The 13,132-nt window shown below is 41.7% G+C and overlaps 1 protein-coding gene across 2 annotated transcripts in view; it reads right to left on the bottom strand.

Annotated features, from left to right (window-relative positions):
- The window catches only part of ptprn2 (protein tyrosine phosphatase receptor type N2), a 1,029,064-nt gene that overhangs the window by 641,928 nt on the left and 374,004 nt on the right, over positions 1 to 13,132 (bottom strand). For both annotated transcript variants that reach the window (XM_072254029.1, XM_072254030.1), the window contains exons 5-6: positions 9,315 to 9,471; positions 151 to 598 (exon numbers count right to left, since the gene is read on the bottom strand). In XM_072254029.1, coding sequence (XP_072110130.1) covers positions 151 to 598; positions 9,315 to 9,471 — 605 coding nt within the window. The remainder of the gene's footprint in view (positions 1 to 150; positions 599 to 9,314; positions 9,472 to 13,132) is intronic.

The raw sequence follows: 13,132 nt of genomic DNA, 5'->3' as shown, positions 1-13,132 counted from the left end.
GGAGAGAGAGAGGGACTAAACAGATGGTTCAGTCAGAGACACATCTGTTGGAACAAATGGCTCCTGTGTTTTAATATTCCATGGCTCTATGATAAATATCCTTAATAGATTCCAAATCTCTAAAGTTAAATACAATCATTTACTTCATACCGTCCAGGTGACTCAATGGGTCTTTTCCTCTGATCCTACTGGGGCTCAATGGCATTTTCTCTTCTTTCACTCCGAGATGCTGGCCATCCATTTCCCAATCAAGCCTGCTTCTGGCCTTGCTTGGCCCTTCCTCCTGTTCCTTCCTCGGGGGAGTCAAAGCCTCATGAACCAGAACACCTTTCTTGACTGACAAACGACTTCCCCTCTCAGCCGACTTCACAGCCAGCTTCCGTGCCATGTAATCCTCCAGCAGAGCGGCCAGTTGTGCCTTGTCGAGGGCCTCACCCCCAAGGGGTTCCTGCTGCTGTGATGGGCTGAAGATACGAAGCTGCTGGTGCTTCTTGCCAGTGAACGGATGAAGGGACGCGTGGAAATGGTCTGATGGTCCTCGCCCTCGGACTCTAGGCGGGAGCTCTTCTAAAGAGGAGTCCGACTGTATGTCCTCACTCTGTTACAAAACAGAAAAGAAGGCAAGGTGGGTTTCAGGTCATTGCGTACTCCATATTTTCTCTGACTTAATCTCGGTTAATAAAACACAGAGCATTATTATTTAATTTTAATCATTCACAGGCAAGCTGGCCCATGCTGTAATTTTCCATGACGCTCTAATATTTATCAACACGGATGAAGGCCTTTGAGAAAAAGATGTTATGTTCCTTACTGACTGAGTTATTTAAAACGGAATCAGGACCTTCAGCCCTTTGTGCTCAAGCTGCCCCCTGTGCACTGTTCTGCAGTGATCCCATTTTCCAGCATTTGGCCGGTGGCCTTCACTACTCTGGTGTCACAAGTGCTCATCTAGTACTTCATAAATTTTGATATGCAGAGGGTATCTGAAATCTAGAACACTGCTTCCATCAAGGCTATCCCAAATTTCAAACATCCAATATATGAACAATATTCTTCAAGTCTTCTCTAAACCTTCTATTGCTTACCTTAAACCAGGGGCTCCCAACCTGGGATCCACGGACCCCTTGCTTAATGGTATTGGTCATTGGAATAAAAAAGGTTTGGAACCCTTGCCTTAAGTCAATAGTTACAGAAGCTGAGGCCATAAGGCCATAAGACATAGGAGCAGAATTAGGCCATTCAGCCCATCGAGTCTGCTCCACCATTCCATCATGGCCGATCCTGGATCCCACTCAACCCCACACACCTGCCTTCTCACCATATCCTTTGATGCCCTGACTGATCGGAAAACTACAAACTTCCACCTTAAACATACCATGGACTTGGCCTCCACCGTAGTCTTTGGAAGAGCATTCCACGTACTCACTACTCTCTGACTAAAAAAAAAATTCCTCCTTACCTCTGTTCTAAAAAGTCACCCCTGAATTTTGAGGCTGTGCCTTCTAGTTCTGGATACATCCACCATAGAAAACATCCTATCCACATCCACCTTTTCTAGTCCTTTCAACATTTGGTAGGTTTCATTGAGATTTCTACGCATTCTTCTAAATTGCAGTGAGTACAGGCCCAAAGCTGACAAATGCTCATCATATGTTAACCCCTTCATTCCCAGAATCATCCTCGTGAACCTCCTCTGGATTCTCCAATGACAACATATCCTTTCTGAGATATAGGGCCCAAAACTGTTGATAATACTCCAAGTGCATTTTCTACAGTGTCTCCAAGTATCAGAAACATATGAGCTTTGGTAGTTTTACCTTGAAGATAAAGCAAATGAAATAAAGTATAAACCAGGCTCATTCTGTGTTTGTTCTAATGATTATTCTTCTTTCAGTCTTAACTGCAATGCCATTGCAACAGATTCCCCCACAGGAACTGCATGCCATGATCCCAATGATTGGCATGCGTGTCAGGGGGACTTCTATTTGGGCATGTGAATAGAAAGAATGAGACACTGAAGAGCGAGAGCAGGAAGAAGGCTTTCAACTGTGGATAGTCAGAGCAAGTTGAGAGATGTAAGAGAGAATCACTCGGCGGGCAATAGAGGAAATATTGGACTGATGAGAATGTCGGCATGAATACAAGCAGCCTTTGTGTCATAAGAAAATACGTCTATGAATGGCCTGTCCTCCATTAACGGCACAGTGGACCCAGATCTCCTTGTTTCCATGGAAATATATTACTACACTTTGTAGGTAGAGGTTGAAATTCTACTTGTGATCTTCACAGTTTTGTGTGCTTGCCTTTAGGCTCCTGACATTTTGACCTGTATTGTCAAGTTTGTGCATCAATTCTTCCTTGCTGGTTAGATCTCTGGGGTTGAATGTACTTTACCTCCTGTAAAGTAATCTAGCGGGACAGATTATTCACACACCTTGGAACCTGCACAATTTCCCTCCTATTAAAAGTCAGCCGGGTCTCACAAGGATGGACAATCAAACTGACTGAGGGTGAATCCACTAGTTTGTACTTAACTCTTCTCTGATTGATTTTTTTTGCAACCATCTCCATTATAATTCATCAAAACAGTTAGGCAAAACTTCTCTCTAGTTTTAATTTTCTCTGCTAACACAAAGCATTCCCAACCAACACAATACAGTAGGAAACAATTACAATTCCCAGTGATACAGTCTGTTGATATTACCCATCAATGAACATGCTGAGAATAAGCTTTTGATAAAATAACTCAACTGAAAGATTGTGTGTTCAAATCCCACACCAGGATCTCCATCTATTTCTGTGCTACCAGATCTCTGAACGGACAATTCACCAACCCATGAACACTACCTAATTTTTTTTGCGCTCCTTTTGCACTACTTAGCTTATATATAAAGGAACATAGAAAACCTACAGCACAATACAGGCCCTTCGGTTGTACCAAACATGTCCCTACCTTAGAAATTACTAGGCTTACCTATAGCCCTCTATTTTTCTAAGCTCCAGGTACCTATCCAAAAGTCTCTTAAAAGACCCTACCGTATCCACCCCCACCACCATTGCTGGCAGCCTATTCCAGGCACTCACCACTCTCTGGGTAAAAAACATACCCCAACATCTCCTGTGTACCTACTCCCAAGCACCTTAAACCTGTGCCCTCTTGTGGCAGCCATTTCAGCCCTGGGAAAACGCCTCTGACTATCCACACTATATGAATACATATGTAAAATATATGTGCAGGCACGTGGCCAAGTGGTTAAGGCATTGGACTAGCGACCTGAAGGTCGTGAGTTCGAGCCCCAGCCGAGGGAACGTGTTGTGTCCTTGAGCAAGGCACTTAATCACACATTGCTCTGCGACGACACTGGTGCCAAGCTGTATGGGTCCTAATGCCCTTCACTTGGACAACATTGATGTCGTGGAGAGGGGAGACTTGCAGCATGGGCAACTGCTGGTCTTCCAAACAACCTTGCCCAGGCCTGCACCCTGGAGAGTGAAGACTTTCCAGGCGCAGATCCATGGTCTCGCAAGACTAACAGATGCCTTTTTTATATAAAGTATGTGCTGGTTAATTGGGACCCATAGGAACCAGTACATTATGCGGCTGTCCCCATTAGCCGAAGTTTCATGGAAATAGTTAAAAGGCATAACAAAGGCAAATTACCTTCTAACTGAGTAACTAATTATGCATTTAAATTAAATACAGAACAAATTAGAACACTACCCATACTACAGTATTATAGGATTTTGTATTAGTTATTGACAGAAGAATTCATTGCTGCCGTGTTGTTTTGATTGACTGTAAATTAATAAAATGAGCGCAGACGCCTACTGCAGATAATGGACTGCCTTCATTGCCTTCCTGCATATAGTCAAAATAAAAAATAAAGAGATCAAAAATCACTGCTTTTTGAATCGACATCATCCGCTCAAATGGAAAAGATAACACAAGCATATGCAACTGATGCTATTTAAACCCGTTTGCGCTGTAATGTCTAATGGCCGTTTCTGCTGTGTCCAAGACTGAATGCTTGAAACCATAGTGAGCAAAACAGTTTTGAATCGTCTTACTGCTATTTTCTCACCAACCGTCTGTGACAAAAATCACTGCTTTTTGAACACAAACACATGCAACCAATGCTATTTCAAAACTGTTCACTCTAAGCATAGTGTAGAGTCTAATGGCCACTCAAATGCTTGTGAGTGATTGTAGTTGGAAACTGTTTGGCCACAGTCTTCTGTCCCAATTAAGTGGTGTATTGTCCAAAATAAAAAAAAGGGAATCCTGGCTGTTTTCTCGATTTGTTTTTGTTCTTTAAGAGTTGTCCCAACTAAATGGCTGCACAGTTAACCGATGGTCCAATTGACTGGAATCCACTGTACTGCTGCATCAAAACAACAAATTTCACCAGTGATATTAAACCTGACTCTGCTTCTAATTCTATTTTGTAGAGGTGGTGCATTGGAACCCTTAAATATACTTTTTCCAGAAGAAGTAGAGCTTGCTGGCAAGTTTGGTGTATCAATTGTTCGTTCCTGATTACTCCCTGAGCAGACTGGCAGAAAAAGCCAACAAGTCTGGAGTGACCAATCGACCAGACAGGATAAGGGTGACAGTTTCCTGTTTCCCTTCCCTGAAGGACATTACTAAGCCAGTTGAATTTTGGAAACAATTAGTGGTTTAATTGTAACTGAAAATAGAACTCCATTCCAGATTTAATTAATTAATTAATTATTCCAGCTGAAGTGATGGGATTTGAAGCCAAGTATCCAGCTCATTAGTCTGAAGCTCTAAGTATGAGTTCTGGTAACCTTTATACCAAAGGAACATGATTGGAGGAGATGTATAATGCCTAGCAAAGCTGGTGAAGCAGTTAAACATCCTACGACACCGATTTAGGAAATGGAATTGCACTAACCGCGAGCAACAAACTAATGAGCCATCTACTGAAAAGCAAAAAATAAACCAAAGATACTGAAAATATGTATTAAAAATAGAAAATTCTAGATATACTCAGAAGATCAAGTAGTATCTGTTGTGAGAGAAACTTATTGTTCCAAATTAACGAACTTCCCATGAAACTTGAAACATTAACCGTGCTTCTACTTATCCAACAACTTTGCTTCTGTCTGTAGGATTAGCCTGCATTCAAATCATTGCAATTGAACATGAGAAATTCTGAAGATGCTAGAAATCCAAAACATCACACACAAAATGCTGAAGGAACTCAGCAGGTCAGGCAGCATCTATTGAAAAGAGTGAACAGTTGACGTTTTGGTCTGACGCCTTCTTAGCTGGTTGGGTCTTTCCTAAGAGTTATTTTCAATAGATTATATGTTATACTCTTTATAATACCATTGTTCTAAATATGAAGGATGCTTACAGTAAGGGAGAAAACAGACAATCAATTCAGGTCAATATTGTGGAGATGGTATTAAAAGTCACTCAAAGAAACAAAGAATACTGAAAAGTACTGGGTGACACACATATTTCGTGAATGGTACTTGAATGTTTAAGGATTAAGGATTGTTCATAAGTGGCTGCCCAATTGACAGTTGACTGAAATCCACTATATATATATATATATATATATATATCATTGTAATTTATAGATTTTTTTATGTATTGCAATGTACTGCTGTAGCAAAACAACAAATTTCATGATATATGCCAGTGATGTTAAACCTGATTCTGACTTGAATTCTATTCAGTAGAAATAATGCATAAAACCTTTAAATTTTGGATAAAGGGAAGATAGGTAAATGAGAGACAAAAGCTTCCAGAAACCTTTCAAGGTCTCCAAGTTCAACAAGCACAGATCACGACAGTAAGTAAATATAAAAATACTGGAAACACTCAGTGGGTCAGGTAGCATCTGCAGAGAATAATAAAAATGGACAATATTGGATATACTGTGCTCATCAAGTCAAGCCGCATCTGTGGAAAAGACACAGCATCTACATTTCAGGCTGGTCTGATCTCCAGTGTGATTGCTTTCTGTCTGTTTTGCCTTGTTCACAGGCCACAATGTCTCATTTCCTCCTTGTCTTTGAGAAGTTGTTGACCACAAATCTTTAGGGTGTCCAGTCTGATTCTGTTCATCATTACACAGATGCTGCTTTACCTGCTGATTATTTCCAGCATTTTCTACTTTTGCCTTAAATTTCCAGCTTCTCTTTCTTTTCTGATTGTGACTTTGTGAAAATGGAGAAATACTGGGGAAATGTTTCAGGTCGGAGAACTTTCATCCAAATAATTTCTGACTGAAGGACATAAATCTAAGATGTTAATTATGCTTTTCCAAAGTCCAACTTGCTTGAGTATTTCTAACACTTTGTATTTTAACTCAGATTTCTAATTTCACAGTATTTTGCTTCTGAAGATAGACAGGATTGCGGGGTTACCACATGTACTTCAGACCCAAAGTGGAGAAAGTTGCAGAAAAAAACACATAAGGATTTTACATTCAGATCACTCCAATAAAGTGAAGAAAGGAAGAACACAAAGATAAAGCACTTGGTCATAGAGACAGACAGCACAAAAACAGACCTTTTAGTCTAATTGGTCCATGCTGATCAAGATTCAAAGTAAATTTCAAAGTTTAAAGTCAGTTTATTATCGAAGTACATATATGTCACCATATACAACCCTGAGATGCATTTTCTTCTGGGCACACTCAATAAATCTGTAGAATAATAACCATAACACATGGACTCTTGTTTTCTTTTCCTGAACTCAATAATCAGCTCCTTGGTCTTGCTGACATTGAGTAAGATGTTGTTGTTATGTTACCATTCAGCCAGATTTTCAATCTCCCTCCAATATGCTGATTCATCACCATCTTTGATCTGGCCTACGACAATGGTGTCATCATCAAACTTGAATAAGGCTTTCGATCTGTGCTTAGCCACATGTTCATAAGCGTAAAGCGAGTAAAGCAGGGGGCTAAGCACACAGACTTGTGGTGCTGATGGAAATCAGATGTTGTTGCCCATCCAAATTGACTAAGGTCTGCAAGTGAGGAAATTGAAGATCCAATTGCACAAAGTGGTCTTGAGGCCAAGGTCTTGGGGCTTATTGGTTAGTTTTGAGGAGGTGATGGTATTGAATGCTGATAAAGGACATCCTGATGTTTGCACCTTTGCTGTCCAGATGTTCCAGGGTTGAGTGAAGGGCCAATGAGATGGCATCTGCTGTGGACCTGTTGCTCCGACAGGCAAATTGGGGTGGATCCAAGTTACTTCACAGGCAGGAGTTGATATACTTCATCACTAGCCTCTTAAAAACACTTCATCATTGTGGATGTAAGTGTTACTGGGGATAGTGAATGAGGTAGGTCACCATGCTCTTCCTGGGCACCAGTATAGGTGAAACCTGCTTGAAGCAGGTGGGTACCTCAGACTGCTGAAGCGATAGGTTAAAGTTCTCAGTGAACACTGCAGCCAGTTCATCAGCACAGATTGTTAGTACTTGGCCAAGTACCCCATCTGGGCTGAATGTGTGTTCACCCTCCTGAAGGCTGCTCGCACGTTGGCCTCAAAGACTGAAATCATAGGATCATTGGGGGATGTGGGAGATTCTGATGGTTCCTCCATGTTTTGACTGTCACAGAAGGCATTGAGCACATCTGGAAGTGAAGCCCTGCTGTTGCCTATGTCACTTGATTTAAATTTATAAGAGCTGGTAGTATTCAAGACTCTCAACTCTGCTAGACCTATTTGTCTGCAATTATTCTATATCCCGCTGTATCTTTCCTAGTAATGCACCTGTCCAATTATCTCTTAAAAGTTGTTATTATACCTGCCTCTACCACTTCCTCTTTGTGTACAAAAAGTTGCTGCTCAATTTTTCCCTTCTCACTTTACACCTGTGCCGTTTAGTTCTACGAGTCTGTGGTGGCCAGTGCTATCATGTTTGCTGTTGTGTGCTGGGGCGGCAGGCTGAGGGTAGCAGACACCAACAGAATCAACAAATTCATTCGTAAGGCCAGTGATGTTGTGGGGATGGAACTGGACTCTCTCACGGTGGTGTCTGAAAAGAGGATGCTGTCTAAGTTGCATGCCATCTTGGACAACATCTCCTATCCACTACATAATGTACTGGGTGGGCACAGGAGTACATTCAGCCAGAGACTCATTCCTCCAAGATGCAGCACAGAGCGTCATAGGAAGTCATTCCTGCCTATGGCCATCAAACTTTACAACTCCTCCCTTGGAGGGTCAGACACCCTGAGCCAATAGGCTGGTCATGGATCTATTTCATAATTTACTGGCATAATTTACATATTACTATTTAACTATTTATGGTTTTATTACTATTTATTATTTATGGTGCAACTGTAATGAAAACCAATTTCCCCGGGGATCAATAAAGTATGACTATGACTATTCTCCAATCCTGGGAAAAGGGCTGAGTGCATTCAGTCTCTCCATGCCCCTCATGATTTTATACACCTGCCCTTCCACTTGTATCTTTTCATCTTTTGTTTCCCTAGTTTCACCATCAGGATAGAAGTTCTCAGATCTGTTGAAAGATATTTGGCCTGAAATGTGGGCATTCTCTCTACCTATTTGTTGCCCAACCTGTTTAATATTTCCTGCATCCTCTGGTTTTATTTCAGAAAGCCAACATCTGTGTGCCATTTTGTACCATTTCGTACCGTTACGAATGTTGTCTTTTAATCTCTGCTGGCGTCTGCCCTGCCACAGGCACAGCCTCAGAATGTAAGGTCATGCCTTTAGAACTGAGATGAAGAGGAATTTCTCTAGCCAGAGGGCAGTGAATCCGTGGAATTCATTGCCAAGGATGGCTGTGGAGGCCAGGTCATTGGGTATATTTAAAGCAGAGGTTGATTAGTAAGGGTGTCAAAGATTACAGGGAGAAGACAGGAGAATGGAGTTAGGGATGGATAATAAATCAGCCATGATGAAAAGCTGCAGCAGACTCAATGGACTGAATGGCCTAATTCTGCTCCGAAGTCTTATGGTCCTATGAACATTCCTTCTGGTTTCCTTCTCTGACTGAACTTTCTGGAAATGTGATCCATCTCTGACTTCTTCCAGCTCAGAGGAACGTTTGTCAACCTGAAATGTGAACTCTTTCTCTCTCTGAAGGTGTAATCAGACCTGCTGAAGTTTGATTTTCTGATGCTCTGCCCTCTTCCCAAGACAACAGTAAGGTGTACAATTCCTTCCATTAAAAAGAATCATTGCCGCTATATATTGTAACTTGCTTTAGTTTTCTGTGGAAGTAACTGTCAAGGGCATTTATATATTACTGACCATTTTAAAATGGAATAAGGAAAATCAATACTAACCTTGTCAGTTCTGGTCTTATGAGATGGCATGGGATTATCAGGCTGGGATAAAGCGCTGAGCAACTGAAGATATTGATGTAGGGACTTGAATCTTTGCAGGTCACCATCTTCTGCCCCTTCATAATTTTCCTCGCTTGCCATCTGTTGCTTTGTAGCCCTAAACAATTAAGAATTAGCAGTCACAAGAGTTAAAATGCAAGTGACGTTCAAGCAATGAGTTGCAACAGTTCAGCATTAATTGACTGAGAAGGTCACGGCATATCGTAAAACACAACAGACCGGCTCACTTAGCAAATAATGAGTCATGGGTCTGATACTGCCTCATTCCAAAGCATTTTATTCACCAGGAAGGAGTTTTTTAATCCTTTAGTCTTGCCTTAGAGGATGCATAATAACTACCAGTTTGGGAGGTGGATAAGGTTATTGATATTGTTGGATGAAGAATAGTAGAGCAATGGGATCAAATGAAAAATGGTGGAAATGGGCTTATATAGAGTATTTTCATCAGATCTGTTGTGCGATTCTCTGCTCCAAATACCAAAGTAGATTTGAGGGCTAGTAAAGAAGGCAAATGCAATATCAGCATTCATTTCAAGAGGACTAGAATCAAGTATCTAATGCTGAGGCTTTATAAGGTATTAGTCAGACCACGCTTGGAGTGTTGTGAGTACTTTTGGGCCTCTTATCTAAGAAAAGATGTACTGGCATTGGACAGTCCAGAGGAGGTTCACGAGAATGATCCTGGAAATGGAAGGGTTAACATATGAGGAGTGTTTCATGGCTCTGGGCCTTTACTCGCTGCAATTTAGAAGAAGGAGTAGGAAACCTATTGAGTATTGAAAGGCCTAGACAGAGGAAATGTGGAGAGGACATTTCCTATAGTTGTGGAATCTAGGACCAGAAGACACAGTCACAGAACAGAAGGATGGCCCTTTATTACAGAGATGAGGAGGAATTTCTACAGCAACTGGATGATGAATCTGTGGAATTTTTTTTATCACAGGCAGCTCTGGAGGCCAAGCCATTGGGTATTTTTAAAGCAGAGGTTGATAGGTCCTTGATTAGTCAGGGTATCAAAGATTATAGGGAGAAGGCAGGAGAATAGGGTTGAGTGGGACAACAAATCAAGCAATGATGAAATGGCAGAACAGAGCCGATAGGCCGAATGGTCTAATTTTGCAATTATGCCTTATGGGAGAATATCCTGTTCCTGTTTCTTCAAAAAAGATATATGACCTATTAATAAATCATCAACAAGATCAAGTGATTAAAATAAGCTCTATTTTGTATAATTGTTCCTTCATCAATGATGTTATGCCCAAAATAATGCCAGAGATGGAGAAGGTTGCTGACAATGACACAATCATCAATTCCACTTCCAATTCATTAAAAATTAAACCAGGAGATGTCTGCAACAGAATGAAAATGTTGGAAGAGCCCAATATGGGGGATGAGAAAGGACCCAAACTGTAAGCTCTGTGGTCAAAAGGGGACACTGGCTCATATACTGTCCGGGTGTAAAACAGCTCTAACTCAAGGATGGTATAGGTGGCGCCATGATAAGGTGCTTCTGGCTCTTGCTGACTCACTAGAGCAGGAGAGATGCAAGAAGAGGACGGCTGGCACAGATTTGAGGAAGGCCGTCATCTTCATCAAAGGGGGAGCCAGGCCTTTCATAGCCAAACAACCAAAGCCCAATTTGTTGCTAACGGCCAGGTCCTGGGAGATGAGGGTCAATGTGGGAAGGAGGCTGCACTATGCTCGGACATTGTACTGTGGTCAACTGAAAACAGGAAAATAATTCTGGTTGAGCTGACTGTGCCGTGGGAGGAGGGATGGGAAGAGGCCCACAAAAGAAAGGCCTTGAAGTACCAACCCTTAGTGCAGGAGTGTAAAGACAAGGGATGGCATGCATGGTTGTTCCCTGTGGAGACTGGCTGCAGAGGTTTCCCAGCCAAATCAGCATGGCAGTTGTTGTCAGCTCTGGGCCTGGACGAAAGGAGCGAAAAAACAAGCAGCTCGTAGGATGGGGGAAGAGGCAGAACGAGCCTGTTGTTGGATTTGGAGTAGGCGAGAGGAGGGAAGCTGGAAGCCAGGAGCAGATGGGCAGTGATTTGGCCACCACTGTCGGCCCACCAACTGGAGAGTGTCATGGTTAAGGGTTGAAACACTCGGTGAAGGTTGGCAATCACCTGATGACATCTGCTCCTGGCTAAAGGCTACAGTTACCTTATAAGGTATCTGAAGAATGCACCCTAACAGGTGTATGTAACAAGTCAGGTAGCATCCTTGGAGGCAAAGGGTTTTGTTGACATTTCAGATGTAGGGTCTTGGTCCGAAAGGTCGACCATGCCTTTGCTTTTACAGATGCTGCCTGACCCTCTGGGATCTTGCAGCAGTTTAACTTTTTACTCCAGATTCCAGCATCTTCAGTCTTCTGTGTCTTCATAATACATGCCTGCATTGCTCAACAAAAATGCCAAGTAATGCCAAAGAGAGACTCTAACCACTAACCACATTCAACATCATTTTTGTGCCTCTTACCACTCAAATCATAGAGTCATATAGCATAGGAACATGCCCTTCAGCCTAACTCTGTTAGGTCATTATTTTAGATTTAGGACATATAGCAAACTATTAACTTCAGCAACCAATCTTTAGAACTGAACATGGATTGGAGATTAAATTTAAACTGCAGCCCTGGACAATAGTTTCCTCGAGCTGTGGACACGAGTTAATTGAAAACCATACAATGCTGATTAACATTCATTTTGGGTGTCTGAAGGGTGAGTGGGAGGAAGGAGGTGTGAAAATTATATGTAATTTAAGGGAAGCATTGTAGATACATTGTAACTATTGAATTGTCCTTGGATTTTTAGCATACAAAATGCCATGTAATATTGGGTTGAACAGTCTTCTTCCTCCGAAAGGGTCTTAATATGATGCCTGCTGCTCATTTTTCTTGAATAAAACATTTTTATAATCCACTAGCTTCAGTGTTTCTATTGTGACTTTGTTCGTTTCACAACAAACTCATCCACATCAGCCGTGTTTCCCAGACAGCTAGTGCTGCCCATGTTTGGCCCATAGCCTTCGAAACCTCTCCTATCCATGTACCACGTGCAGTCAGAGAGCACCTTCCAAACCTACCACCACTGCAATAAGAGTAACAACAGCAGCAAGCACTGAGCAATACAACTAACTATGTACTCTCCTCCAAGAAACATACTGTCCTGACTTAGAAATATATTCTAGATTGTCACTGGGTCTAAATCCTGGAACTCCCTACCCAACAGTACAATGGGAGCAGCTTCACCAGAAGGACTATGGGAGTTCAAGAAGACATAAGGGTCTTTTAAGAGACTCTTGATAGGTACATGGGGCTTAGGAAAATAGAGGGCTATGGGTAATTTCTAAAGTAAGTGCATGTTCGGCACAGCTTTGTAGGCCGAAGGGCCTGTGTTGTGCTGTTTCTAAGACAATTCTCTATCACATTTACAGAGGCAATTAGGGATGTCTGGCAAAGAATACAGATCAAGAATTCATAAAATAAAAAAAAATTGAGTACTAAAACTGTGTGGCATATGAATAGTGAACAGATATCGCTCATTTAAAAAGAACCTGAGGGGGAACTTCTTCACTCAGGGTGTGGTGCAAATGAGGAACGAGCTGGCAACGGAAGTGGTGGTTGCAGATTTGTTTAAGTTCAAGTTAAAGTTAAAGTTAAATTGTCATTCAACCATACATGAACATAGCGAATCGAAACAGCGTTCCTCTATGGCCAAGGTGCAAAACACATTACCAACTGAACATACCAC

Source organism: Mobula birostris, chromosome 3 (genome assembly GCF_030028105.1).
Source record: "Mobula birostris isolate sMobBir1 chromosome 3, sMobBir1.hap1, whole genome shotgun sequence".
In the NCBI taxonomy this organism is placed as follows: Eukaryota; Metazoa; Chordata; class Chondrichthyes; order Myliobatiformes; family Myliobatidae; genus Mobula; species Mobula birostris.
This window is presented reverse-complemented; position numbering and strand designations above follow the sequence as displayed.